General features: G+C 39.3%; 3 protein-coding genes and 1 long non-coding RNA gene across 11 annotated transcripts; 1 reads left to right on the forward strand and 3 right to left on the reverse strand.

Moving 5' to 3' along the window:
* Nucleotides 1-6,688: 6,688 nt before the first annotated feature.
* LOC135330774 (uncharacterized) lies at nucleotides 6,689-12,440 on the reverse strand. Its single transcript, XM_064525725.1, has 9 exons — nucleotides 12,365-12,440; nucleotides 12,219-12,267; nucleotides 8,818-9,189; nucleotides 8,487-8,765; nucleotides 8,341-8,432; nucleotides 8,054-8,273; nucleotides 7,721-8,008; nucleotides 7,409-7,660; nucleotides 6,689-7,141 (listed from the first exon to the last, which is right to left on the reverse strand). The coding sequence occupies exons 1-9, from the start codon at nucleotides 12,395-12,397 to the stop codon at nucleotides 6,894-6,896; spliced, it is 1,833 nt and encodes a 610-aa protein (XP_064381795.1). The 5' UTR covers nucleotides 12,398-12,440; the 3' UTR covers nucleotides 6,689-6,893.
* A 1,877-nt stretch (nucleotides 12,441-14,317) lies between these two features.
* LOC135330775 (uncharacterized) lies at nucleotides 14,318-15,901 on the forward strand. The gene is made up of 2 exons (XM_064525726.1): nucleotides 14,318-15,578; nucleotides 15,650-15,901. The coding sequence occupies exons 1-2, from the start codon at nucleotides 14,376-14,378 to the stop codon at nucleotides 15,884-15,886; spliced, it is 1,440 nt and encodes a 479-aa protein (XP_064381796.1). The 5' UTR covers nucleotides 14,318-14,375; the 3' UTR covers nucleotides 15,887-15,901.
* Nucleotides 15,902-16,002: 101 nt separating this feature from the next.
* Nucleotides 16,003-19,777, reverse strand: LOC135340310 (uncharacterized). 2 transcript variants are annotated; one of them, XM_064536660.1, is made up of 12 exons: nucleotides 19,481-19,777; nucleotides 18,800-19,326; nucleotides 18,525-18,619; nucleotides 18,433-18,471; nucleotides 18,126-18,327; nucleotides 18,000-18,073; nucleotides 17,801-17,945; nucleotides 17,605-17,748; nucleotides 17,302-17,481; nucleotides 16,892-17,180; nucleotides 16,674-16,784; nucleotides 16,003-16,323 (listed from the first exon to the last, which is right to left on the reverse strand). In XM_064536660.1, exons 1-12 carry the CDS (start codon nucleotides 19,626-19,628, stop codon nucleotides 16,127-16,129), a joined length of 2,151 nt encoding a protein of 716 aa, XP_064392730.1. In that variant the 5' UTR covers nucleotides 19,629-19,777; the 3' UTR covers nucleotides 16,003-16,126. The 2 variants fall into 2 exon arrangements, with proteins under 2 accessions (XP_064392730.1, XP_064392802.1); XM_064536732.1 differs by having other exon boundaries at nucleotides 16,186-16,374; nucleotides 19,481-19,773.
* A 2,505-nt stretch (nucleotides 19,778-22,282) lies between these two features.
* LOC135352458 (uncharacterized) lies at nucleotides 22,283-24,268 on the reverse strand. Of its 7 annotated transcripts, none has more exons than XR_010399798.1 (8): nucleotides 23,914-24,268; nucleotides 23,816-23,868; nucleotides 23,600-23,659; nucleotides 23,331-23,513; nucleotides 23,126-23,268; nucleotides 22,974-23,077; nucleotides 22,731-22,908; nucleotides 22,283-22,664 (listed from the first exon to the last, which is right to left on the reverse strand). It is a non-coding gene; the product is annotated as an uncharacterized LOC135352458 (long non-coding RNA). The 7 variants fall into 7 exon arrangements; XR_010399796.1 differs by having other exon boundaries at nucleotides 23,600-23,761; XR_010399801.1 differs by having other exon boundaries at nucleotides 23,331-23,761; nucleotides 23,932-24,268.
* Between the last annotated feature and the right edge of the window lie 612 nt (nucleotides 24,269-24,880).

A 24,880-nucleotide genomic window follows, 5' to 3' on the forward strand; every position in this document is an offset into this window, starting at 1 on the left:
ATGATATCTTGATACCATTGTGATAATAAGTTTTATGGGGGAAGGGTGGTTTTTATGTAGTTACATGCATGCATGCATGGCTATAATTATGGGGGGAAGGGGTTGTCTATATAATTATAATACCAGTGCATGTTATCATGAACATAATTATACATAATTATTATGCATGGCCGAGGGCCCTGTGAGGTGCATGCATCATGGGGTTGCCAATAAAAGTCTGTCAATATATAGTATAAACTAAATTTGTGATCATTCTGTCAATTGTGAACGCTTATATCAAACGTATATACTATATAATAGTATAAACTATATATATAATTATTATAAACTATAATTATAATTTAGTATAAACTAAATTTGTGAACATTCTGTCAATTGTGAACGCTTATATCAAACGTATATATAGTATATATATAGTATAAACTAAATTTGTGTGATCATTCTGTCAATTGTGAACGCTTATATCAAACGTATATACTATAGTATAAACTATATATATAATTATATAGTATAAACTAAATGTGTGATCATTCTGTCAATTGTGAACGCTTATATCAAACGTATATATATATATAGTATATATATAGTATAAACTAAATTTGTGTGATCATTCTGTCAATTGTGAACGCTTATATCAAACGTATATATATAGTATATATATAGTATAAACTAAATGTGTGAACATTCTGTCAATTGGGAACGCTTATATATCAAACGTATACCTTACATGATTCCACAAATAGAAACTAATTAATTTTGTGAACATTCTGTTAATTGTGAACGCATAATAATAAAGGAAAAATGTTGAATTTTCTACATAATATTACTTTCATGCAATAGAGATCTATATATGCATGTATTTATCATACACATAATTACATAATGATATAAATACGCTATAGATATACACTATACATGTCTATCAGTTTGCATAATACCACTATATATAGGCTATAGAGAATTGGAGACAACTCAAGTTCAGGTAGATTCTTCACCAGTCCTGATAGCAGTAGATCTATATCATGATTGTGATAGTGTGATAGTATCACAATTTATGCCTCACCAAAAAACCGTCCACAAATCAAACAGTGTATCACTGACCCTAGTTACTGTTACCAGGAGCGAGCACTATCACATTGTGCCAGTGGATTCAACCGATTCGTGTCATGATTTTCGAAATGGAACTTGTTTCACTCTCGAGCAGCTTGTTCAAATATACCTGTTATCTGGTGGAGATAATCTCACCTTGAGCTTTCTACCTGGAGATCATGTGTTAACTGATCAGTTACTGATTCGTAACTTCTCACATGTGCAAATCACTCGCCAGAACACAAGTACAACTGTAGTTAGATTACATAACAATGGTACAATACGTTTTGTTAGTTCAATTCACAAATTGAATATTGGGTTTCATTGGAACGAATGTTTGACCACAAAACTTACATCAAGGTTTGATCATTGACGGTGCCCATGATGTTTACATCAATGACTGTTACTTTTTGGACTTTGTATTACTCAATCAAGCGGAAACCAACATAGTTAAGATTGCTAATACTCAAATTGCAACAATTGAGAGCACTCTCTTTATGAACAATACTAGTCAGGCACTGCACATTGAGGCTGTTGATGTGTACATAACAAATAGCGAGTTCACTAGAAATAATGGAAGAGGAGCAGTTGACATTGATTTAAACAACGTACTGATCAACGTTCTTAGTAATCAGTTCAACTACAATAGTACTTGGAGCGGAGGAGCAGTAGAAGTGGTATCTGGTACTGTAGTGATCACTCGGTGTAACTTCACAAATAACAAAATTAAGCTTCTCACTTTGGTGGAGCAATTTATGTTTACTCAGGTAGTGTGTCCATCTCTAACAGTACGCTGACAACTAACAGAGCTACTAATATTGGTGGAGCAATTGGTGTCGTCACAGGCAGTGTGTCCATCTCTGACAGTACGCTGACTAACAACAGTGCTGACTATGGCGGCGGCGGAGCGATTGGTGTTTACTCAGGCAGTGTGTCCATCTTCGACTGTACGCTGACAAACAACAGTGCTAACGATGGTGGTGGAGCGATTGGTGTTTATTCAGGCAGTGTATCCATCTCCAACAGTACGTTGACATACAACAGAGCTGACGGTGTTGGTGGAGGAGCGATTGGTGTTTCCACAGGCAGTATGTCCATCTCCGACAGTACGTTGAAATACAACAGAGCTGACAGTGGTGGAGCGATTGGTGTTAACTCAGGCAGTGCGTCCATCTCCGACAGTACGTTGAAATACAACAGAGCTGACGGTGGTGGTGGTGGTGGAATGATCGTTATTAAGGTTAGGGTAGTGTGATCACTCATGAATATTCATGAGTTTAATTCTGTCAGCTTTTTCTCTTTTGCAAGTTCAAAGAAGTCTGCTGTACTTATATTAATTGTATGCTTATCAACTCTATTGCTATTGTTTTGTGTAAGAATGCCATGATTATGAAGATGCATGAATGAGAAAAGTAGGCATCAAAACCGCAAGTATATTGACTATTTTTTGCGTCAATTTATAAGAGCAGTAAATACTTTCAGCAAGCTTTATTGGTACCTATATGTAGCTAAGTACCTTCCAGAGGGCCATGCAGACGAAGAGATATTCGTTGTAAAACTTCATACGGGCGAGTAAAAGCTAAGAGTAGACGGTAAGTATCTAAAAACACGCTTGATATTTCGATAAACAGGAGGCTAGCTTGACTTTTTTCAGTTGAAGATTCCCGGGTTTATCCATGCTAAAAATGGACGCAAGAAAACTCCAGTACAACTTGTCTGATTCTACACTAAAAACATAGCGATAATGATATTCATACTCCATAAATATCGCGGGGGGCGAAACACAATGAATAAAATTAATGTTAACTACACAGATCGAGTCGATTTATCCTTCCAGTTTGGGACACCAACACATGGTATATTTTTGTAATCGCCATTTTGAAACAAAAGGCTCACCATACTAAATCAGTTAGAACATGTGCATTCGGTATCTAAGTTATAGTGTCCCTCATCCCTCGGGATTTGGGACACTATAACACATAGATACCTCATGCATGCATGCCCATGCATGTTCTAACTATAACGTATAGCTATAGTTATAAATAGATCGAATAAAGTTTTTGCTCGCACGTTGGACTAATAGTGAGTTGCATGCCCTCTTCTCTCATACGCCCTTGATAATAGTCGATTGACAATTGAACAACAATTAAACTGCATGTATAGAAAGAATTTTTTTTAGTACCTTCTATACTATATACCATAAAGGTACTGTTCATAATTATCATATAACTGTTCTTATTATACACAAGAGGACAAAACGATTATAATTATCAAAATCACTTTTTGAACTGTACATGTCCATAAGCAAGGTTCCCCTGAGTTTGGGGTTCTGGCTTAATACTGTCTGGTTCTTCATATATAGCAATTGATGGTGCTATCATTTCAGTTTCAGTTTCCAGAGTTATCTTCTCGGACTTCCTGCACTTGTTCACTACCAGCACACTGAGAGCACCAATGGAAACTCCGACAACCATGGTCAAAAGGAATGTCAGTACAATTATAAGAGCAATTTCAGCTTAATTCTCGTGACAAGGTAGCTAGAAAGAAGCATGAATGAATCATATAGCAATTTGTTACTATAAACTGTGATTATAATTATCCAAAACAATTATATATACATGTTATCAAGGCAATAGAGAAAGATGCATGCATGTATATCTATATATATAGCTGTTTATCTCAGCCATGCATACATGTAATTCACAGTATGGTTATTTAGAACTAAACTGAAAAATAGGCCCTCGTTCCCGGCCCGACTTTTCTCTATTTTAACGCTATATATTGGTCATGACATTTCTGTTGCTTGCATACAGGTGTTGGTACGCGGTACGCATGTGCTACATCAATAACATCATTCCTCAGAATCTGGGGAATCTGTTCTAACGTTAGTAAAACATTAGTAAAATGATACTACTTGGAATCTTGTCTGAGTTGACAAAGGGGGAGCTAGAGTAAGCAAAAATAGCTAATAATAGCATACTGTATTACTAGAATGTTTTGCGAGCATCATACATTTGTGAACTTTGCGAGGGTTGATCAATTCACAACAATAAAATCCACAAAACCTAATTATTACTTGTAAATACACACGATCCTTGCCAGAACGCAATAGTTGATCGCAAAGGGTCAACTTTTCTGCTGATTTGGCTCATTCGCAAAGGTTTTTCACTCGCAAAATATTCTAGTAATACACGGTAGCAAACCCATGTTAAATTTTTAAAATACATATAGCAATAATAGCAAATCCAAGTTAATTTTTAGAAATAGCAATAATAGCAATAATAGCAATAATAGCAAATCCAATAATAGCAATAATATAGCAATAATAGCAAATCCAATAATTTTTAGAAATAGCAATAATAGCATAATAGCAATAATAGCATAATTATTATGATACTAAAAATAGCAATATAATAGCAATAATAGCGCCAGATAAGAAATAGCATGCTATTATTTGCTATTAGCAACACAGTATATTATATGAAATAGCAATAATAGCAATAATAGCGCCTATAAGAAATAGCATGCTATTATTTGCTAATAGCAACATGATATAAAATAGCAATAATAGCAATAATAGCAATAATAGCATTGATATTAGCGTGTGCTAAAAGCCAATACTGCACCAAAGGTGGGTTGGCTAATCTGGATTAGAACCCGGATAAGGGCCGTTTACACGAACGCGGTTAGGTTTAATCCGGATTCTAACCCAGATTAAAGGCCTGGTGTAAACGGGGCTTAAGAGTAGAATATGCGTCTATGTAACGTCCGCGGTTGCGGTTAGCCCGAGGCGCAAAGCCGAGGGAATCTAACCGTAAGACATATATTCTATGAGTAGGTGTGGTCTATCTAACTTGGACTTCATTGCACATGCGCGAGGCGTGGTTATAAAAAGCCATGTTTGGTGCGTAGCAACAGAAATTGAATTTGTGCAAGCTGGACGAGCTGGAGAGGTGTGAGAGACACCAATTGACAGAAAAAGACAAGAAGACGGCTTCAAAACAACGAAAAACTACAGTAAAACTTAGTAGAGCTTGTGAAACGCTTGTTGAAGATACTGGAAAGAACAGACAAGTAGTAGAACTGACTGCAACACTACAAGAAGAATGAAGCTCTGTGGTGGAGTAGAGGGGGGTATAGAGCAAAAAACTCAATAGAAAGTGTCAAGCGATTGCTAAAGTGTTTGATGCTTCCTGGCCCCCCTGCCCACGCCCAACTGGAAGAAGCAATACACCAGTGGACATGGAAAGAATTGACTAACAAACTGTTGCATTCCGTGTTTTTGTCATCTTCACTAAAAATGTCATTCCAACTTTTGAGAACTTCCTGCAAATTATTTGTCACTTCCTGTAGAATATGCGTCCATTTCCTGTAAAATATGTGTCCACTTCTTGTAGAATAGGCGCCCATTCCCTGCAGAATATATTCCTGTAGAATAAGTACCTTGTTGTAGATTATATGCTTCCATGTAATAATGTTTTTAGCCAATCAGATCAATTACAGATGATGTAATGTAGTCTAAATAACAATACTATGGTTGCTAGGGATTTATGGCAACGTAAACCCCACCTCGCCCTCGTGTTTGGTGGGTTTACTGCCATAAATCCCTAGAACCATAGTATAACTATAACTTAGTGCTGTCACATGATTTCCAGCCAATCAGCTTATCTGAAAGCAGTCAGGTGACCATGGATTAAATAACTTAATCCACACTTAAGTGTGCTTTAAGTTGGTTAAGTGTGCTTTAAGTAGGTTTGTTAATGCACACTTTTTATCAAACAACCATAATACAAGCAGATTGAATCTGAATGTCATCATAATTATAATAATAATACAAGCAGATTGAATACGTACACAAGAGAAAGTTGAATGTTATCGTTTCGACTTGTTTCATGTGTAGTAAGTGTACCGAATTGCTGACTTGACCATAGCATCGCTTTTTCGTCTGGCTCAGCTTGCTTCGAAGATGTACGTACCTGTACCTAAGCCAGATCCATATAATCGTTTCATCAAAGGTGCTTCAATATCATAGCGTTCCAAAAGAGCAAACCAGATACTCATTGCCATATAGTTTGCGCACAAAGTTTCCCATCCAGTAAGCCAGATCAGGTGGAGGCATATCCAGTAGTGGGATCGGGACTGTTGGTCAGCAGGAGAAATAAGTCGAGAACATGCCCAGTCAGTCCAGATAGCTTTAGATAGTATCTCCTTCTCCTTTGCATCAGTTACTGGATCTACAAACCTACTAAAACTTGCTATTACGTCTAGCTAGCTAGCTAGCCACCCGCAACTGATTTAAAATGTAGCTAGATCTAGCTGCCACGAGGCTAGAGCTCACGTGACAGCACTAGAACACACCTAGCCAAGTCACGTGTTTTAATCTGGTGCCGAGGACGGCCTAGAGGTTAACGTGGTGCTCGAGGCGCAGCCGAGAGCATTACGTAACCGAGAGGCCATCCGAGTGCACCAGATTACTTAATCTTAAATTAATTGGCTATAAAATTATAGGTGTGTTCTAAATAATACTTAAACTATATTCTTATTACATATTTCAACAACATAATTTGGGTCTTAGGGCACATGCACTCCTGCATGGGCAGACTGATACATAATTATAATAATTATTATAGCCGTAAAACTGAACGAATAAATAAGAACTTTTGTGTTCACACAAGACACCTGGAGCTATAATTTATCTAAACACTATACAATGTAATCGTTAATTATAGAGTCACTGGAGTTGCAAAAATAGAAGTCATCTGAAGTAATAAAAACAATGGACAATACGATGATTATTATAGTGTTTAAAATTGCACATGTCCATAAGCAAGGTTCCCCTGGGTGTGGGGTTCTGGTTTAATACTGTCTGGTTCTTCATATATAGCAACTGGTGGTCTTATTTCAGTTTCAGTTTCCATATTTATTTTCTGATTCCTCCTGCACTTTTTTATTGCCAGCGCACTGAGGGTACCAATAGATACTCCAAGAACCAGGGTCAACAGGAAAGTTAGGGCAAATGTGAGAGCAATTGCAGCTTCTGGAGACAAGGTAGCTACAGAAATAGAAGCATACGACATATAATTACACATTACACAAAAATGTTAAACGCAATTCGAAAATAAAATTGATGAAGCTGTGAGCATTAATTCTTCAATGCAAGGAACACAGCTGATGGCTATATGTATATATAATTATAATATACATATAATTATATATATATATATATATAAAATTATAGATCATGTTTAGAGCATGTGTAACAAAAGAAGATGCAGTTGGTCTCGATCAGGTATTGTGCATGTTACTGCATTAAACTCACGTAAGGGTTCACACTGAGCAACAGTACCACTCCATTCACCATTGCTTAAACACTCTCTGTATGGAGAGGAGTCACCTGAAAGTAGGTGAGTGCCCTTATTACAGAACGGTATGGCAAAATTTTGGGCTCCAGGGGTGGTCCCATTGTAGCACACACGCCCATTGGAAATGATGATACCACCAACAAAACCATCCATTAAACACATCTCTGAGGGTTCTATTGGACCTTCAGACAATTCAGCTACATCACATTCTGCAGTGGTATACATACGTAAATGCACATAGTTAATATTTGCTGTTATATACCACTCACCTGAGCGTAATACTCCCATCACCTTAAATGATAGTACTCCTTGGTTGAAGTAAATGAAATAACAAAAAGTTAAATCAGGTTGTAGAGATGTGAGGATAACTTCCAGAGTATCCCTAGCCATGCCGTTAGCTGAAATCACAGTATTGGCATCACAGTTAGACATGATTCCGTAGGTCACTGTCAAACTGGTTGAGCCTTGGAAACCACTGGACAGACGAGCAGACACAGTAGCATTGGAATCTTTTACAACTACTGTCAAAGTCACCAATGAAGAGATGCTGACTGGCACTGCAAAAAATAGTTAATATCAAAGATGAACAATATCAAACTCACCTTGGAAGGGTGTATTCACTGATTGACCACCTCCTATTCCATTGGACACAGTCACAGTCACAGTAAAGGGGTTGCTGGGGCGATTATCACTAATGAAATTAGTCTGGTACTGACACAGGGTAGCATTGCAGTCGCTCATGAGAACAACTTGTGGATCACCGACGGTTTGTACGGAGTAAGTAACTGCAGGAGACAAACCAGGAGCAACCTCAACAGGAGTCTGCATGTGCATGAAAAGTGTTTGTAACATATACACTACCGGTAAATGCTACCAAGTTAAAGCTTACCACTGCTGGGAAGGTAACAATGATAGAGTCGAGGCTGTCATCAGAATACACTGCCAGCACACTGACATCACCAACAGGAGGGGGAGACGGTTCTATATAATTATTAAGAGTCACAATGATACACTCACCCTATAGCTCTCACTCACCCATTAAGTTTAGCATTACAGGAGTGCTGAAGCTTCCAGTCTGACCACCACACAAGTCAGAGTTTGCCCTGACCATAACTGAGCAGCTCTGTGGAGCAGTCCAACCAGAACAAACTCCTCCTAACATGTTGGTAGAAACTGAACAAGAGCCTCCACAATCTGAGATGATATCATAAGACGACGAGGTTCTACAGCCACTGGTTAAGTCCATCCAAGTTACAGAGAATGTGGACACATCAACAGCTGTCACCATCACATTAGTGGGTGGTGGGGGTGGACCTGTGGGAGGTTAAACGTCAGTAGACTATTGTCACACTGTGACGCTGTTTACCTGCTACTTGCAAGGAATCACTGCCTATCACGGTAGAATCTCTAGAACATACTACAGATTGTCCATCCATGTTGGTACTGATAGTAACTGACAGTTCTGATGTGTAGCAAGGTTCTATTCCACTAGTACTATTGTCCACTGAAATACCATTACCGCTAATAGCACTTGTACAGGTTGCAGCAACACCAGGGTACATAAAATGAATTAATACTATGTTATTGCCAGTTAAAGAACAGTCAAAGGCAGTTCCTGACCACCGTGTAAAACCTCCACCGACTACAGTACAAATGTAGGTCTCCACATCACCAGGGCAGAAACATTGTCTTCCATTTGGAAGAGTGGGAGAGACTAAGATGTCAGTTGCTCCATCACCTAGATTTATGACAGTCTAATAATCTGTCTCCACTGGTTTTATCACAGTGTTACATCAAGAACATATAAAGATAAGAGGGCATGCAACTTGCTATGTACCGTACATACTCAGCATAATTATAATACTTCATATAAAAGATCGGATATATATATATACTATAAATAGAATCCAGTATACGGACATGAACTAGTGGGCAGTGTTATTTATGAAGTTATAATTACGGGCATTTACATCAGAGCTGCCTAGCCTAGCTACAGTAGAGTAACAGAGAAACATCATGACCAGTGCCAGTAACCAGTCCTAGTCCAGTCAGGCCAAAGACAATCCCTTCGAGTGTGAAGTTAAGTGTTGAGCGAATTGTTATGCAGTGGACATGCAGGACTTTCTTGTAAGCAGGTTTTATCTTCTTGGTGCTGTGCCGCTGCGTTTGATACTGCTAGTACGAGCCATACTGCTGGTTTTATCAATGCGAGCTAGCTAGTCCAGCAGATTCTAATTTATTACATGCAGTCAAATTTAAGGTTACGCATGGGCATTTTTGTGAGTAGTTCTAAAAAATAGCTACAGTGCGAGTTGCATGCTCTCTTTTCTTTATATATATGCCCTTGATTACATGTATGCAGGCTTTTATACAGAAAAAATTGACAGGGAGGGGGGGGCAAGCCGAATATCCGAGTGCGTTAGCACACAGCCATCTAAGGGGGTCCGTTGGCACGCCCCCCAGAAAATTTTTTGTTTTTAGACTGTCTGATAATGCATCTGGTATACATTCTTAGGAACTGTTAACTGAAAACTGTTATTATAATTATAAGTAAACTGTGGTCTGTGGTTTGTAGCACTGATGTGCAGTTGCTAACATAACAATTAGTAGAGTAAACAATCGAACAACACCGATTTTCGAACGATTTAGCACCACGGTAAACAAAAACAAACAGCGTTATGCAGAATCTGACCCTATACAAGCCGACTTACATGCCTTAGGAACAAGCTGGGTTGAATAACAACGTCGTAGCTCTTGCAATGATGACGTAAAACAAAAGTGTGCGATAGTTGGAATTTCGAAAAAAGTAATGTATCCCCGAACCGAGGTACTTGCCGCTTTAATTAGCTAATATCGAGCTTCCCATCAGCTTTAGTATATGTCCTATTTAGATGTAGTGAACATAAGCAACACTAAAATTACTTCACTGCTACTCAAAACAAACAATAAACTTTTGAACAGTAAGTGCTGAATCAGCACTTTTAACACCCACGTGGATGGTTGTATACAGCAGATCTTATACAACCATCCACGTGGGTATTAAAAGTGCTGATAATCGAATAGATAAACCACGCCTTGATCCACCCACTTTATTGATGAACAGCAGTGCCACATGGTTGTCTGCGCATGCATGCGCCAAAGATAAACAGACATGTCTCCATGGTAACAGCTGCAACGCGCATGCGCATTGGAGGGACAGCCCATTTTCTGAATTATTTAATCTGAAAGAAAGAAAACTGCCAAGCCGGATAATCGACGTTCCGGATAATGGAGGGTCTACTGTACCGTATTACTAGAATATTTTGTGGGTGAAAAACTTTTGCGAATGAGCCATATCAGCAGAAAATTTGACCCTTGTGATCAAACTATTGCATGCGTTCTGGTAAGGATCGTGTGTATTTACTAGTGGTAATTTAGGTTTTGCGGATATTAGGCCACACCAAATTGATCTTATGTTTCACGGGCATTTAATCCCCAAAAACAGACCAGGGTGGCAGGCAAAAAAAGAAAGAAAAATCGATGAATATCATTATAAAACCACAAACAGAGTCACAACAAACCATAAAGTCACTTTAGTGCTGATCACATGATCTCCAGCCAATCAGCTTATCTGAAAGTAGTCAGGTGACCATGGATTAAATAACTTAATCCACACTTAAGTGTGCTTTAAGTTGGTTTGTTAATGAACACTTTTATCAAACAATCATAATACAAGCAGATTGAATCTGAATGTCATCATAATTATAATAATAATACAAGCAGATTGAATACGTACACAAGCAAAGTATTAGAAAGTTGAATGTTATTGTTTCGACTTGTTTCATGTGTACCGAATTGCTGACTTGACCATAGCATCACTTTTTCGTCTAGAGAAATAGGCTCAGCTTGCTTCGACGATGTACGTACCTGTACCTAAGCCAGATCCATATAATCGTTTCATCAAAGGTGCTTTGAATATCATAGCGTTCCAAAAGAGCAAACCAGATACTCATTGCCATATAGTTTGCGCACAAAGTTTCCCATCCAGTAAGCCAGATCAACTGGGGATCGGGACTGTTGGTCAGCAGGAGAAATAAGTCGAGAACATGCCCAGTGAGTCCAGATAGCTTTAGATAGTATCTCCTTCTCCTTTGCATCAGTTACTGGATCTACAAACCTACTAAAACTTGCTATTACGTCTAGCTAGCTAGCTAGCCATGCACCAGCAACTGATTCTAGATCTAGCTGCCACGAGGCTAGAGCTCACGTGACAGCACTAAATCCTTTAGAACACACCTAACCAAGTCACGTGTTTTAATGCTGGTGCACTCGGATGGCCTCGGCACGCAGATGGCTAGGTGTGTTCTAAATAATACTTAGCAAAATATTACTGATAGATCATGTGGCCATTTTTGACCTCTGACCTGGACCAACCTCTGACCTGGACCACACACATTCTGCAAAAATATGACCCGGAAAATCCGTGAAACATAACGGTGTGGCCTTATTGTTGCGAATTGATCGCAAAGTTCGCAAATGTTTGATGCTCGTAACAACATTCTAGGTACTAGCTGTAGAACATAAGCACCACCATCATTTAGGCGCTAGTTGGGCTGAACGAAATTGTTTGCGCCACTCAGAAGTGGAATAAATTTTTCTGGCGATGTAAGTATATGAATTACAATCAATCAAATGTGGTTTCTCTATGATTAATTATAGCTAGCTTGATCATGACCAAGGACGTACAAAACTTGAACACGTACAAAACATAATGAAGTCTAATCTTACCTGACTTAATAAGCAGAGTCCCCAACAGTATTAAGCAGGTAACAACAATCTGTGAATTGACAAGTGTGAGTCGAGTAGATCTCTAGCACTGACATAATTACTTCTACTAGCTACACGGACTGATAGATCGTCAGACACAAACATACCTTTACCCTCATAGCGACATTTAGATCTAACATAGTTCTTCAACCTTATTAACCAAAATTAAGGAGGAAGGCTAAATACAGGAATGATTCCAACTGCTGAGTCAGCCCTTTTGAGGTTATGGCCGCCCTCACATAATAGTCCTGAACCACCACAGGAGTACATGAATATTCATGCACTCCTGATCATGTCTATAGGAGGGCTGCAGAACATGGGGGGAACACCTGTTTTGCAAATTCTGTGATACAGAGTGTATTTTATACCCCTGGTTTATGGAAAATAATTAGGATAGTGAGACATTGCAAACATCTGACTCACACTAAAATAAATGTACACGTTTATATACTCAATCAGAGCATTGTCATGAAATTGGCCAGTTTTGTATGGTGTATGCTTTGAAAAGTCTCTAAATGAATGTCAGCAAAACTCTGTCGTGTGTCCATCAGCTGTATATTCTAATATGAAAAGTAAGATCAGATAAACGTTCTAGACATAAGTACGTATACCTCTCACCTAATTTCTGAATGAAAGAGTTGTTAATTCGCTGGAGACCAAATAGATGCCCATGAGTTTTTGCTGGGGATGTTTGAACACATCAAATATAAAGCTCTTACAGTACAATACAGTTTATAGTGACAATTAAAAGAACAGAATGGCAGTGTGCAGCATGCCCAAGAGTTACGACTAAGCTAGTGCGATACTTGTTTGGATTGGCACCATTGGTAAGCAAGTGTTACCGCTTTTGATAAATAATTATCTCTATCAATGGCAAGCCCCACCTCCCCCTATAGGTGCCATAATGATGAGAAGTTGAATTCCTACTGCTTACCGGCTTTTACACATGTAGGTCCTGTGTTCACATAGACGAGCGAGAAAGATACAGCAAGCTTAAGCGCTTGGAGACAGATTGGTACTGTAGTAAATATTAAATGTACAAAGACAATGTGCACGTACATATATACCTAACATCAATCTGTTCTCACCATTTAATTGGCATTAACCATTTTGGTGAGCTCTTAAGTGATGAGGGAAGAATATGAATTAAATTGGGCCGCCAGGACTGGATATGGATGCACGCAGCTAGCTACTATGTTGAGAAGAGGAGACCGAGGAGAAGACACACGGTTGGCCAAACTGAGACCACGCCCCATTTGATTCATATATTGCTGACTCAGCAGTTGGAATCATTCCTGCGTCTTATCATAGATTGAAGAGTTAGAGGGATAGGAAACGGTTTGTATCTCGATTAACATCCGCGCTACGCTGCGGTTTAATCGAGGCCATCACAACAATATCTATTTCTACACTCAGTGCATAATAAACTACAAGTAACTGTGCTTAGTCCGTGCAACTCACTTATATTTCAAGGTCTATACCTATTGTAGTAGTCATAACCAGCACGCTTACACGTTACATGTTCCAATAGCTCTAAAACAGCCTTGGGAACATATAACTTTATTGGAAAGTCTCTTTTTACTGGGTGTGGTCAGTCATTAGCAAGTACTACAAGTGGCTCATGGACTAGGCGTGTTATAAGTTGCTGAAAAGAGATGATGTCTCGAGGAAACACAGCTTTGGGAGTTACCCGGCAAAAATGTGCTTAATAGCCTCGTTCATAGGGCGTAGCGCGGATAATTTTCGAGGCTCCACTGCAGATTCAATGTAAAATCATCACGTGCACCACTCCGTTTCCTATCCCTCTAACTCTTCAATCTATGGTCTTATGGAACGCCGTTTGCGACAAAATTCAGGCAGAATCTGATAGGCGTGTCCATCCAATATAAAATCGATTTTTGAAGATCGATTTTTATTAATCGATTTTTTACAGTTGATTTTCGATTATACGTCAACGATCTTTGACAATCCATTTTTGATAATCGATTTTTGATAATCGATTTCTGATAATCGATTTTTGATAATCGATTTCTGATAATCGATTTTAGATAGAAATATAAAGTCACATGACTTAGTGATGTATCACATGACTAGATCTGAGTCCCTTATTATACCTCAATGGGTACCTTATATGACTGTGTCCTGACATTTTGTGAAGCTACTCTGGAAGCAGTCAAGTTTGATTGCATTGAAGAAGAAGAAGATAGCACAAGAGAAAACACCAAGGAATGTCTTCTTGAAATGCTAGAAATGAGTATTAACTATCTTGATCTGGTGAGTAACGATGAAGCAGTCACTCTTAGGTGCACATTATGGGAGATTCTTGTGATACTTAGCAATAAGCAAGAAAATAGAGAACAGAGAAGAGGAAGACCCAAAATTGTGATTGCTAGAGATCGACTATTATTCTTGAGAGATTGTGGTTTTAAGATGAACGATATATCTGTTATTTTTGGATGCAGTCGAAGAACTGTTGAGAGACGATTATTGGAATATGATATTCCTCGCCAATGTGATATGTACGCATCCATTACCAATGCTGAATTGGATGAAAAGGTTTTACGCATAGTGTCCATGTTCCCCATGTGCGGTCAGAAATCGGTCGATGGTAGATTAAAGAGTGAAGGTTTGAGAATGTCTCGTAAAAGAATAAGAGAGTCTCTGAGAAGAGTTGATCCATTTGGGGTGGAGTCTCGTGCAAGAGGTGTTCTTCGCCGACGAAGATACCATGTTGATTCCCCAAATGACCTGTGGCATATTGATGGATACCATAAGTTGATCAGATGGCGACTCGTTATCCACGGAGGTATTGATGGTTTTAGCCGCCTCATAATGTTCTTGAAAGTATCTTCAAACAATAGAGCTGAAACTATGTTCCAAGCATTTGAACAAGGAGTTACAGAGTTTGGGCTGCCCTCGCGTATCCGAATGGACAAGGGCGGTGAAAATGTTGAGGTTGCACGGTATATTGTTGAAGAGAGAGGAGTTGGGCATGCCATAGCTGGTCGTAGCGTGCACAATCAGAGAATAGAAAGGCTTTGGAGAGATCTTTTTTCAGGATGTATCAGTTTCTTTTACTATTCTTTCTACTTTTTAGAGGACTGTGGGCTTCTTGACATACAGGATGAGCGCGACATTTATGCTTTACATTTCTCATTTCTTGGAGTGATTCAAGACCAACTGAACAACTTTATGCTTGGTTGGTCCAATCATGGGCTAAGAACTGAGCATGGAAAATCTCCTATGCAACTTTGGGTGTCTGGTCTGCTGCAAACAAGAACAGTAAATCCTGAACACGAGGCACTAAGTGGACTGCATGAGGTAGGTGTAAATTTATGTTTATCCCACAATCACTTTTTATACATTATTATACTTATTATTATACCTATCAGGAATCTGAAGCTTATGGGATAGATGTTGATGGGCCTGTACCACTCAACGGAGACCAAACAGTTGTTGTTGAAGACATTGACGATCTATTATCCAGTGAACAAAAACATGTACTTAGGCAAGAACTAGCCCAAATTGATTGCAATTCTCAAGAAGGAATTGTGTCTATGTTTTCATTAGCAAAAGCTTATATTTGTATGTTTTCATTAGCAAAAGCTTATATTTGTGACTGTCATTAATAATTATTAAAGATATCATGCCAGGCCAGAATTTAACCATTGGGTTCATGGTTCATGCATGAGCTATAATTGGAATCATGCACCCAATTAACATTAACAAATTTGTTTAGCAAACATCACTCACATCAAAAATTATAGTGAGGGTGTCCAAAATCTGAAACAATAGGTATAAGAATGACTCAATGAACAAGTGATAAATGAAGAATAAAACACATAATAGCTTGAGATGATTTACTGTCCTTATGGCCCACCAAAACCATCATTTGATTTCATGGAGAGAATCATAGCGTCCTTAAAGGTAGCATAGCTTCCATGACACACAGGAAGGCGTATTTGAAGTTCACATGTTGAGGCAGTTGCCAGGGGGCGGTGCTGGTCATGGACGAACATTACACTCGGTCTTGGGTTAAATCCAGTTGGTGGAACTCGACTGGACCCTGACAGAAAGATTAGCACAGCTTAAACTGAACACTCATTGCCACTGCTCTCTGCACCAAAAATAACAAATAACATCATCACTATTACGGGGTTTCATCATAAGGGGGGGGGGGGAGATTTGGGTAAGCGTGCCACATGCCACAGAATGTTTAGCTATGCACACTTTTGTTGTGCTAGTAAGTGCTGATTGATCTAGTTACATATTGCACATCATAAATTATAGACAGTATAGATTCAACCACTAATTAATGCGACGTTGTTATTCTTCAAATATTTTGAGGGGGGGGGGGGAAGAGCATTTTGGGCTGGGGGAGGTTCACCCCTGCCCTTCCATTACTGCAAAGCTTACCATCACATTCATCCAGGAAGTCAACAAAATAAATGTATGTTTGCTTCTCAGCTGGTAAGCGGCTAGACCCATCTTCAGAGAAGAGACAAACCAGCTCATGTTTCAGATATGCTGTACAGAACACAAGCAATAAAATATTATCTAGCGGTGAACATGCCATGCAGTATCATAAATAATAAAACTGTCAATACAATGGCTTAGTGCATGTATGTACATACCAGCATCAACCTTGACACCATCATCGACAAAAAATGCTTTCCATTTGCCTGGTTCCTTCCGCACTGACTTAAGAACATCAAGACTCTCCAACCCATCAATGTACTGGTCCATTGCCGCTTTGACTTTCGTCATGCAGTGGTAGTTGATCAATACTGAATATACGTTGCTCTTATCCTCCAGTGTGAGTTTTGTGAATGGCTTTGAGAACCCAGCCTCTAAGAGCATGCTCTGTGCTTCATCAATGGCGCAAGTCACTTGTATCTCGGTATCATTCTCAGCATCCTCAACCTACAGCATATTAACACAAAAGTAGCAATTACATCGCTTAGAGTTAATTAAGATGGTGTCATTTATATACCCCCTATGAAGACAAAACATTGTACTTATACTTATATAATTATACACCAACCTTTTCAAGAATGAATTTGAGAGTTGGATCTGGAATACAGTGAAGTGGCACTTGGACTGACGCTGACAATTTCCCAGTGGAGATGTACTCATACACGGGAGTAGCCATAAATGGCATGCCGCAACCTCCCTGAGATATGCTCATGACAGTATACTGCCCAAGAAACTTGTAGTGTTCACTCTATACAATTAATTATGACATGGTCACGTATACACAAGTTACAGACAAATTATTGTATACATGACATTGTGCACAAGAAGAAAGGGTGTTCACATTAGAGAGAATGCATGTCAACGTACTAACCTGAAGAGCTTGAGCATTCATTACAAAAAACTTTGCTGTAACATTTCCAATGAAGAGCGTGTTTGAAGCTTCTGACGCCAACAAGCGAAAAAACTCTCTTCGTGGGCCACCACTGTCTACTGCTCCTTCCCCAACAAACGTCACCTGTGGAAGTAGCACACCCTTGAGCCTAACAACAGACACTCGTCTAACTTACTTTCACTAACTTATTGACAGAGAATTTCTTTTTTTTGGCTTCACGTATCGCATCACAAACCACAAATTCCCGCCGAATGTCAAGACAAAGAGGATCATTTTTCTGGACTTTCCACGAGAAAAATTTTCCCAATAGTGAAGAAGCACTGTGAGTAGACACACTTATACTCATGCTACAACACATGTAACTCGTAACTCACGTATAATCAGAAGCAGTTAAGCTTTGTTGCATGGCAGCCTGCACCATTTCCTCTTCCATATCATAGTGATTGCCCTAAAGTAGTAAACACATTGAGTAAGCAGCACACAAAAGTTGTACGACTTACAAAATGTATTTTAGGGAGGTCAGGTGATGGACTTTTCTCATGGGTCACAAAATGCACTTCAGGGAGGACAGGTGATGGACTTTTCTCATGGGTCACAAAATGCACTTCAGGGAGGACAGGTGATGGACTTTTCTCATGGGTCACAAAATGCACTTCAGGGAGGACAGGTGATGGACTTGTCTCATCAACATCAATAACCTCACTACACACATGGTTCATTGTACGTAATTATAGATACAGGTGTTGTAGGTACTACAATTAGCTTGTTAGAAAACGAACAAGCAAATACATGCACATACACACACACCATTTTGCCTTGTCCTCATTCTTGGGCTGCTTTTGTTGTCTGAGATAACACAATGGGAATATTTATACGTATATACCATAACAAAAACTTACTTGGAATCACTGTAAGCTTTTTCACACTCTTTCACATGATTTTCTAGCTCCATGAGTGGCAAATAGGTACCACAAGTGAGACACTCATCCTCAGGCTATCAATTAAGAAATTATAGCACACGGTCAGCACAATACAAATGATAAACAAATGATTTAACAAAGGCTGACTGAACACAATCAGCAAATATTAGTCCGGCATACATTACATAAGTTATATTGTGGGAAACCAAACAAATAGCTTTTATCGACAAAAAAACAGATACATGTAAGCATACCCCATCTGGAAGGTTAAAGACGACACTAAGGTCCATATCTTTCTGAAGGGGACGAATGTACGTCTTCGCATTGCCTACTCTCTGTTTCAAGTTTCCAGGGCAATCGTGAGCAAATGTAGACAGTATTTCCAGCTCTCTTGAATTTGGTTTGCATTTACATAGTTGAAAACCTCCCGCTTTCTTCAATTGAGGGAACTCTCCACAGATAATATCTCGAAATTCCTCGGCACTGGCATTCATGTCATGGAAAGAAATCTCTTTTTCACCTAGCCCTGCTTGCAAAAGATCATCTTTTTCCACATCCGTAGTAGGAATACGTATCTGCCCGCGATAGGCCAAACAAGAGAACTTATGTTTCCACTCAGTGGAAGCCTTTACTTTCTTCTTGCGCTTTGCAGGAGTGGCATAATTGAAGAGCTTAGTTACTTCTTGTTTGGATTGTCTTTTGGTGGCCCTAACTTGCTCAGCCTTCACACCAGCTTTCATTCTTCTAAGCACATCCATTGCATCATCTGCGAGTCCTACAACTACAGAAATAAGCAGTTGATGTGTCTGCCAGTACAGTACACACTACACAGAGTAGAAATCTTATCACATTTTTACAGTTCGTACTAGAATATGTCCTTGCAAAAGGCATATAGTGTCTAGACACACCATAAACAATTATGGATGAACACAAACCTTTCTTGGTTTCATCTCCAATACTGGAAGTAGAAGGATCATTTCTAGCTCCCGACGGACCAGCACTATCAACAAGACGCCCAAGGACTTCCATTGCTTCCTTGGCCTTCTGGATGTCGCTAGCAGACAGAGAAGATCGAGAGGCCATGGCTCAAGGAACAACGTGTTTGAAGTCAATGTGTGTGTGCCACGTGTGTAAGGGGAGGCCTAATCACGTGACGAAAGATCGCGTGTAGGTATTAGAAAATCAACTGCAAAAATCGATAATCAGAAATCGATTGTCAAAGATTGTTGACGTATAATCGAAAATCAACAGTAAAAAATCGATTATTAAAAATCGATTGTCAAAGATCGTTGACGTATAATCAAAAATCAACTGTAAAAAATCGATTATTAAAAATCGATCTTCAAAAATCGATTTTATATTTGATGCACACACAATTACATTCTGCCTGAATTTTGTCGCAAACGGCGTTCCATAGCGTCTAGCTGCTTTGAAATTAAGGCAAATCATGAAGTCTTTTACTTAACTCAATGGAATGTGCTGACATTGCAATTAGTTTCCTGGGGGACGGAAGTGCTGCTGCCACGCCCATTTTACTATCAACTTAATGTGCATGAAAATGTGCATGACTTCAGTTTGCAACTGCATTCTGTACTGCCATGTGCTTGATCTATTTATGCAAGACTGCATGCAAAATTGAAGTTTTAGCTATTGAATGATTGCACGAGTGATTGTTAGCAAGCGCTCAGGAGAGGAGCTACAGCCCACAGAAAACAAGCAGTTATGACAGTAAATCCAACCTTCTGTGAACAAAACAAGAATGGCAACTTGCAGTATAATACTGTCTGTATAGCTACAGTATACAGTATGCAGTAAGCTAAGGTATAGGCAGGGTTTGTTGCAGAAAAATCACTCTAACTGGTTGGATTACTGTCTTACCTGCTTGCTAAGTAGAGTCTGAGGTCTCCCACATAGTGCTTACCATCCGACTAGAAAAACATTTGCAATGTGAAAAATTGCTAGGATTGGCCAGGGGAACCACAAAAAAGCATGGAAACAAGAAATCCGACGAGAGCATAACTCCAATCCGTTACAACGTCAATCACATGTACTGGTTGTTTTCCCGGCCAATAATTATAATGTAAATACGCAATTTTTACTGGTGGGGTGATGATCAATCCTTTTATTATACATCCATTTGGAATGTGCGCATATAATCATGATGATTTGTGATGAATTGATGTTCCTAATACATGCAGTGTTGAGCACAGGTACACACAGTCCATCCATGCGTAGTAACATGCACGGACCGTACTGGTGACCTGCATGGAATGATGTGGTGGATGGAAGCTGGTAGAGATGGATCTGGAACACAGTCTATATACTATGTATTGTACATGTTCATGACGTTGTAACAGATTGGAGTTATGCTCTCGTCGGATTTCTTGTTTCCACGCTTTTTTGTGGTTCCCCTGGCCAATCCTAGTCTCATGAATCAGCCGCCGTTCTTTGGAACCACCGTCCGAGCACTCTTGTCATCGTTTTATGTGCCAAGACGGAATTCCGTCTTGACCAATCAAATTGCAGAAGTCCAGTCAGGTGATGAACTTGGAGGCAGCAAAGAACTGCACTTTGCTCAACGCATTTGGATAATCATTACGCATGCATTACGCATGGTAAACACTTCATACATAGAAGCTGCTACGAAGCATAAGCAAGGCAAGCAGGGGTCCTTGGGCACAGATTTAGCACCACAGCAAAACACAAGTAGAGAGAGATGCCTTCGCTTGGCGATTTGTATAACAATTAGGAAATATGTGTGGGCGTAAGATCACGATTTAATTACATTCCATTGGTTTTGTGAACAATCAACATTCCAGTTTGAAATGACTTCATGACAAGAGTGCTCAGACGGTGGTTCCAAAGAACGGCGGCTGATTCATGAGACTAGGCCAATCCTAGCAATTTTTCACATTGCAAATGTTTTCTAGTCGGATTCCCTTTCTTTTTCAATACAAGTGGAACGTCAAGAGGCAGTACAGAAGTTCAAGAAGAGGAGATAGGACTAATCAGATTATCTCTGGACTAATAATTATACTGTATTGCTTGATATGTTGAATTTGTGAATCAGTATTAAATGACAGCCATTTAAGAGCATGATATATATAGCCAGTGCATATACATGTAGCATGCTTGTCAGAGAAAGGGACCACTATTCAAGGGGCTGGAGTCGAGGCTACTCCAGGCTCTGATTTTAGGCGCACGGTTTCTTAGCCACGCCTATCTATTATTTGGACAACGCAATTGATGAGTCATTAAAGATGGCGGAATTGTCTAGGTAAGACAAATAGAGACTGAGAGGCCATCTGCCTTGTGGAAGCAATCGCAAATCTGAAGAAGCGCTTTGTAATCCAGGTTGTAGTCGTTTGGAAACCCTGTGCAGAATGTCCTGGAGAGGGCTGTACTTGGAGTAAATGCTGGGCAAGAAACTTACTTCTCACTTACATGTACTTACTCACTTACTTACACAACCAAAAAGTCCTGATCTGTTCCGTGTCCGTGTACAAGTCCGTACAGTTGTGTGCAATTGAACTTGTACATTTCGTCTGGGCAATGACGTGTTACACAAGTGATAGCACAGATATGTGCGGAAGCTGTACAGTTGTGATTCAGCATTGTACATAATCTGGTACAGATATGTAAATATAAGCTAGAGCTGGTAGCTCGGTTGTATATCATTGTATTTACAGTAATTATGATAATTATAAATATAGATCTACAATCATGCAGTTGGCAGAGACAATTATGTATTGACAAGTGCATGCATGAAAAGGATGGTTAAAATAGCTAGAGGACAACTTATAAAAATTACTATGATAATGCTAAGTTGCTCTCGTTCTTGTTCGATTGTAAAAGGCTGCGTAGTAATGTTAAGTTAACAACGGACAGTCTTGCTCATTGTATATGGTGAAACCCAACTCGAGCTCCCGTAGGTCGAATTGTCCAGTGTAACATATGTACATGTCAGGAACATGTGTTTACGTGTTCAGTCCGAAGGGTCAAAAGCCTCTCATTTTGGCGAGGTGGAAGGGGGAAGATTCTTCTTCCATTATGGCACAGACCACTATATGCCGTCAATTAAGCAATTAGAATGAACAACAGGAGTCCTGCATACACAACCTGAAATATATTGTCAATGGTACATTGTATAATATTATATTCAAAAAATTGATATTGAACACTTACATTCAAGCAAGAAGTAATTCGTACATGTGTCCATAAACTGCTCCATATACGTTTGCACCAAAACATCTAAGACTATGATGAATGTATATCGCATTCTCTTGGACTTCACACCATTCTGATTGGTGCCATTGAAAGACAAGGCAATATCTGGCAATATCTCTCAACTTGTTGGTTGAGCCTTGTTTTTAGATAGCATGCAAACAAACATAATTATATATAGCTTAATCCATGCATGTACAATACCTTTCTCAGTGCTGCTCCAGACTGATATAGCCTTGCCAAGATGTGTGATGAGACACCAGGCCATTCCATGCTGGTTGTAGAGATTAGTCAAGCCAGCAACGCACCTAAATAAGTATAACAGGTAAACCAACAGCATAAATTATAATACTCACTGTTGAAAATCTCACTCTGGTAATAGCCACTTGAACAGACAAATCTCAATGCTTCTAATGTTGAAAACGAAGCAGTAATATCACCACTTAGGGCTCGTCTATTTGAAAAACTTTCTTCTCCCTCATCAATAAAGGCTTCACACCTGCAACACAAGACGAAGGAAGTGTTACATATCATATATACGTACACAGTTTAAACATTAACCTTTCAGTGTTAATTGAAAGCAGCAGTGGGACCGAAGAGACAGCAAGGTCTTCCACAAGGTTGAGCATGCAGCGGGTGCACTTCCATTTTTTTAATGTTGTGTCCTTACCAGGTCTAAGAACCTCTTACATATACATACTTGTCTGCTTTCCAAAATGAAACACACTATGCAACTCTAAACACCTAGATACACACGCAGGGGTAGAGTTTGAAATGTAAAATGTACATGTACACACGTCTAAATGTATACGTACATGTAGTGCACTCACTTTTGAAAGTGCGAGCCATTCATAGTTAGTCACATAAGGGGTCACAATAAAAGCAGCCATCTAATAATTGAAATAAATGTATAATCACAAAGTAACAGGGAAGTAGTGGATCATCAATTAACCCCTCGTCTGAATGTTGTCAAATAATGATGACTTTCAAGCCTAGAAATATATAATTATAATTTTGGTCATCAGTGCATACATAGTTAGACTCACGCGTTTCCACTCTATAGATGACTGACGTCTAGCTGTCTGGCCAGTTGTTCTACCTAATAAAAATAACCAAAGTATTAAACTCTGGTTGTCTAACAAACCTTCATGTGAGTCTGCACCTTTCCACACTGTCAACAAGCGTTAATGCCTGCTTCTTAATAGCTACAGTAATAAACAATTTAAATCACAAGCTCTCATTTGCTCACATGCACAGATGTGTAGCAGAGCAGCTCCTTCCTCACTTGTGATACATAGCAGAACATCACATTGGTAATCACGAGTGAAGTACATATTGCACACACATCTTTAACACACATCTGATCCACTTGTATTACAAAATAGATTTCATACGGTTCTGTGCACACATCAGTATAATAAGTGCACCTCTCACAGATGCTAATCATATACGTGGATTTTTGGTTGTGTAGTCAGTCAGACCAAGGGCGTATACAGAGAAGAGGGCATGCAACTCGCCCTATTCTCAGAATCATCTGACTTCGTATTGTCACTATTGAGCTATTTTTAGAACTGCCCACAAAAACGCCCACGCGTAACCTTTGACCGCACAAGGTAAATCATGTGCTAGCATAGATTGAAGAGTTAGACTCTTCAATCTATGGTGCTAGCTAGCTAGCTCGATTGCAGCATAGTAAAACTAGCTCTCAGCAGCAGTATGGCTCGTACTAGCAGTGTCAAAGGCAAACCATCCAACAGTTGCAACTCCAAGAAGATGAAACCTAGGTACAATAAACCTGTCTTCCTGAGTCTCTGGTACTTCTTAACAATGCGCCTAGCACTTAACTTCCCGCTCGAAGGGGTTGTCTTGGACCTGGCTGGACTAGGACTGGTCATGACACTTCTCTAAAATAATACTCCACTGTTAGCTAGCTAGCTAGCTAGCTAGCAAAGGCTAGGCAGCTCTGATGTATTAAGCGAAGACAGTAGTAGTGACTGTGAGGAGGTAGAATGAGTAGAGGAAGTACAGTCCAGTGCAAGATGATATTAACTATTCTATAATTAGTCTAGTAAATAGTCTATAATTATTATTTTATAGTAGATCTACCCCTG

The sequence above is a fragment of the Halichondria panicea genome, chromosome 1, assembly GCF_963675165.1.
Source record: "Halichondria panicea chromosome 1, odHalPani1.1, whole genome shotgun sequence".
NCBI lineage: Eukaryota > Metazoa > Porifera > Demospongiae > Suberitida > Halichondriidae > Halichondria > Halichondria panicea.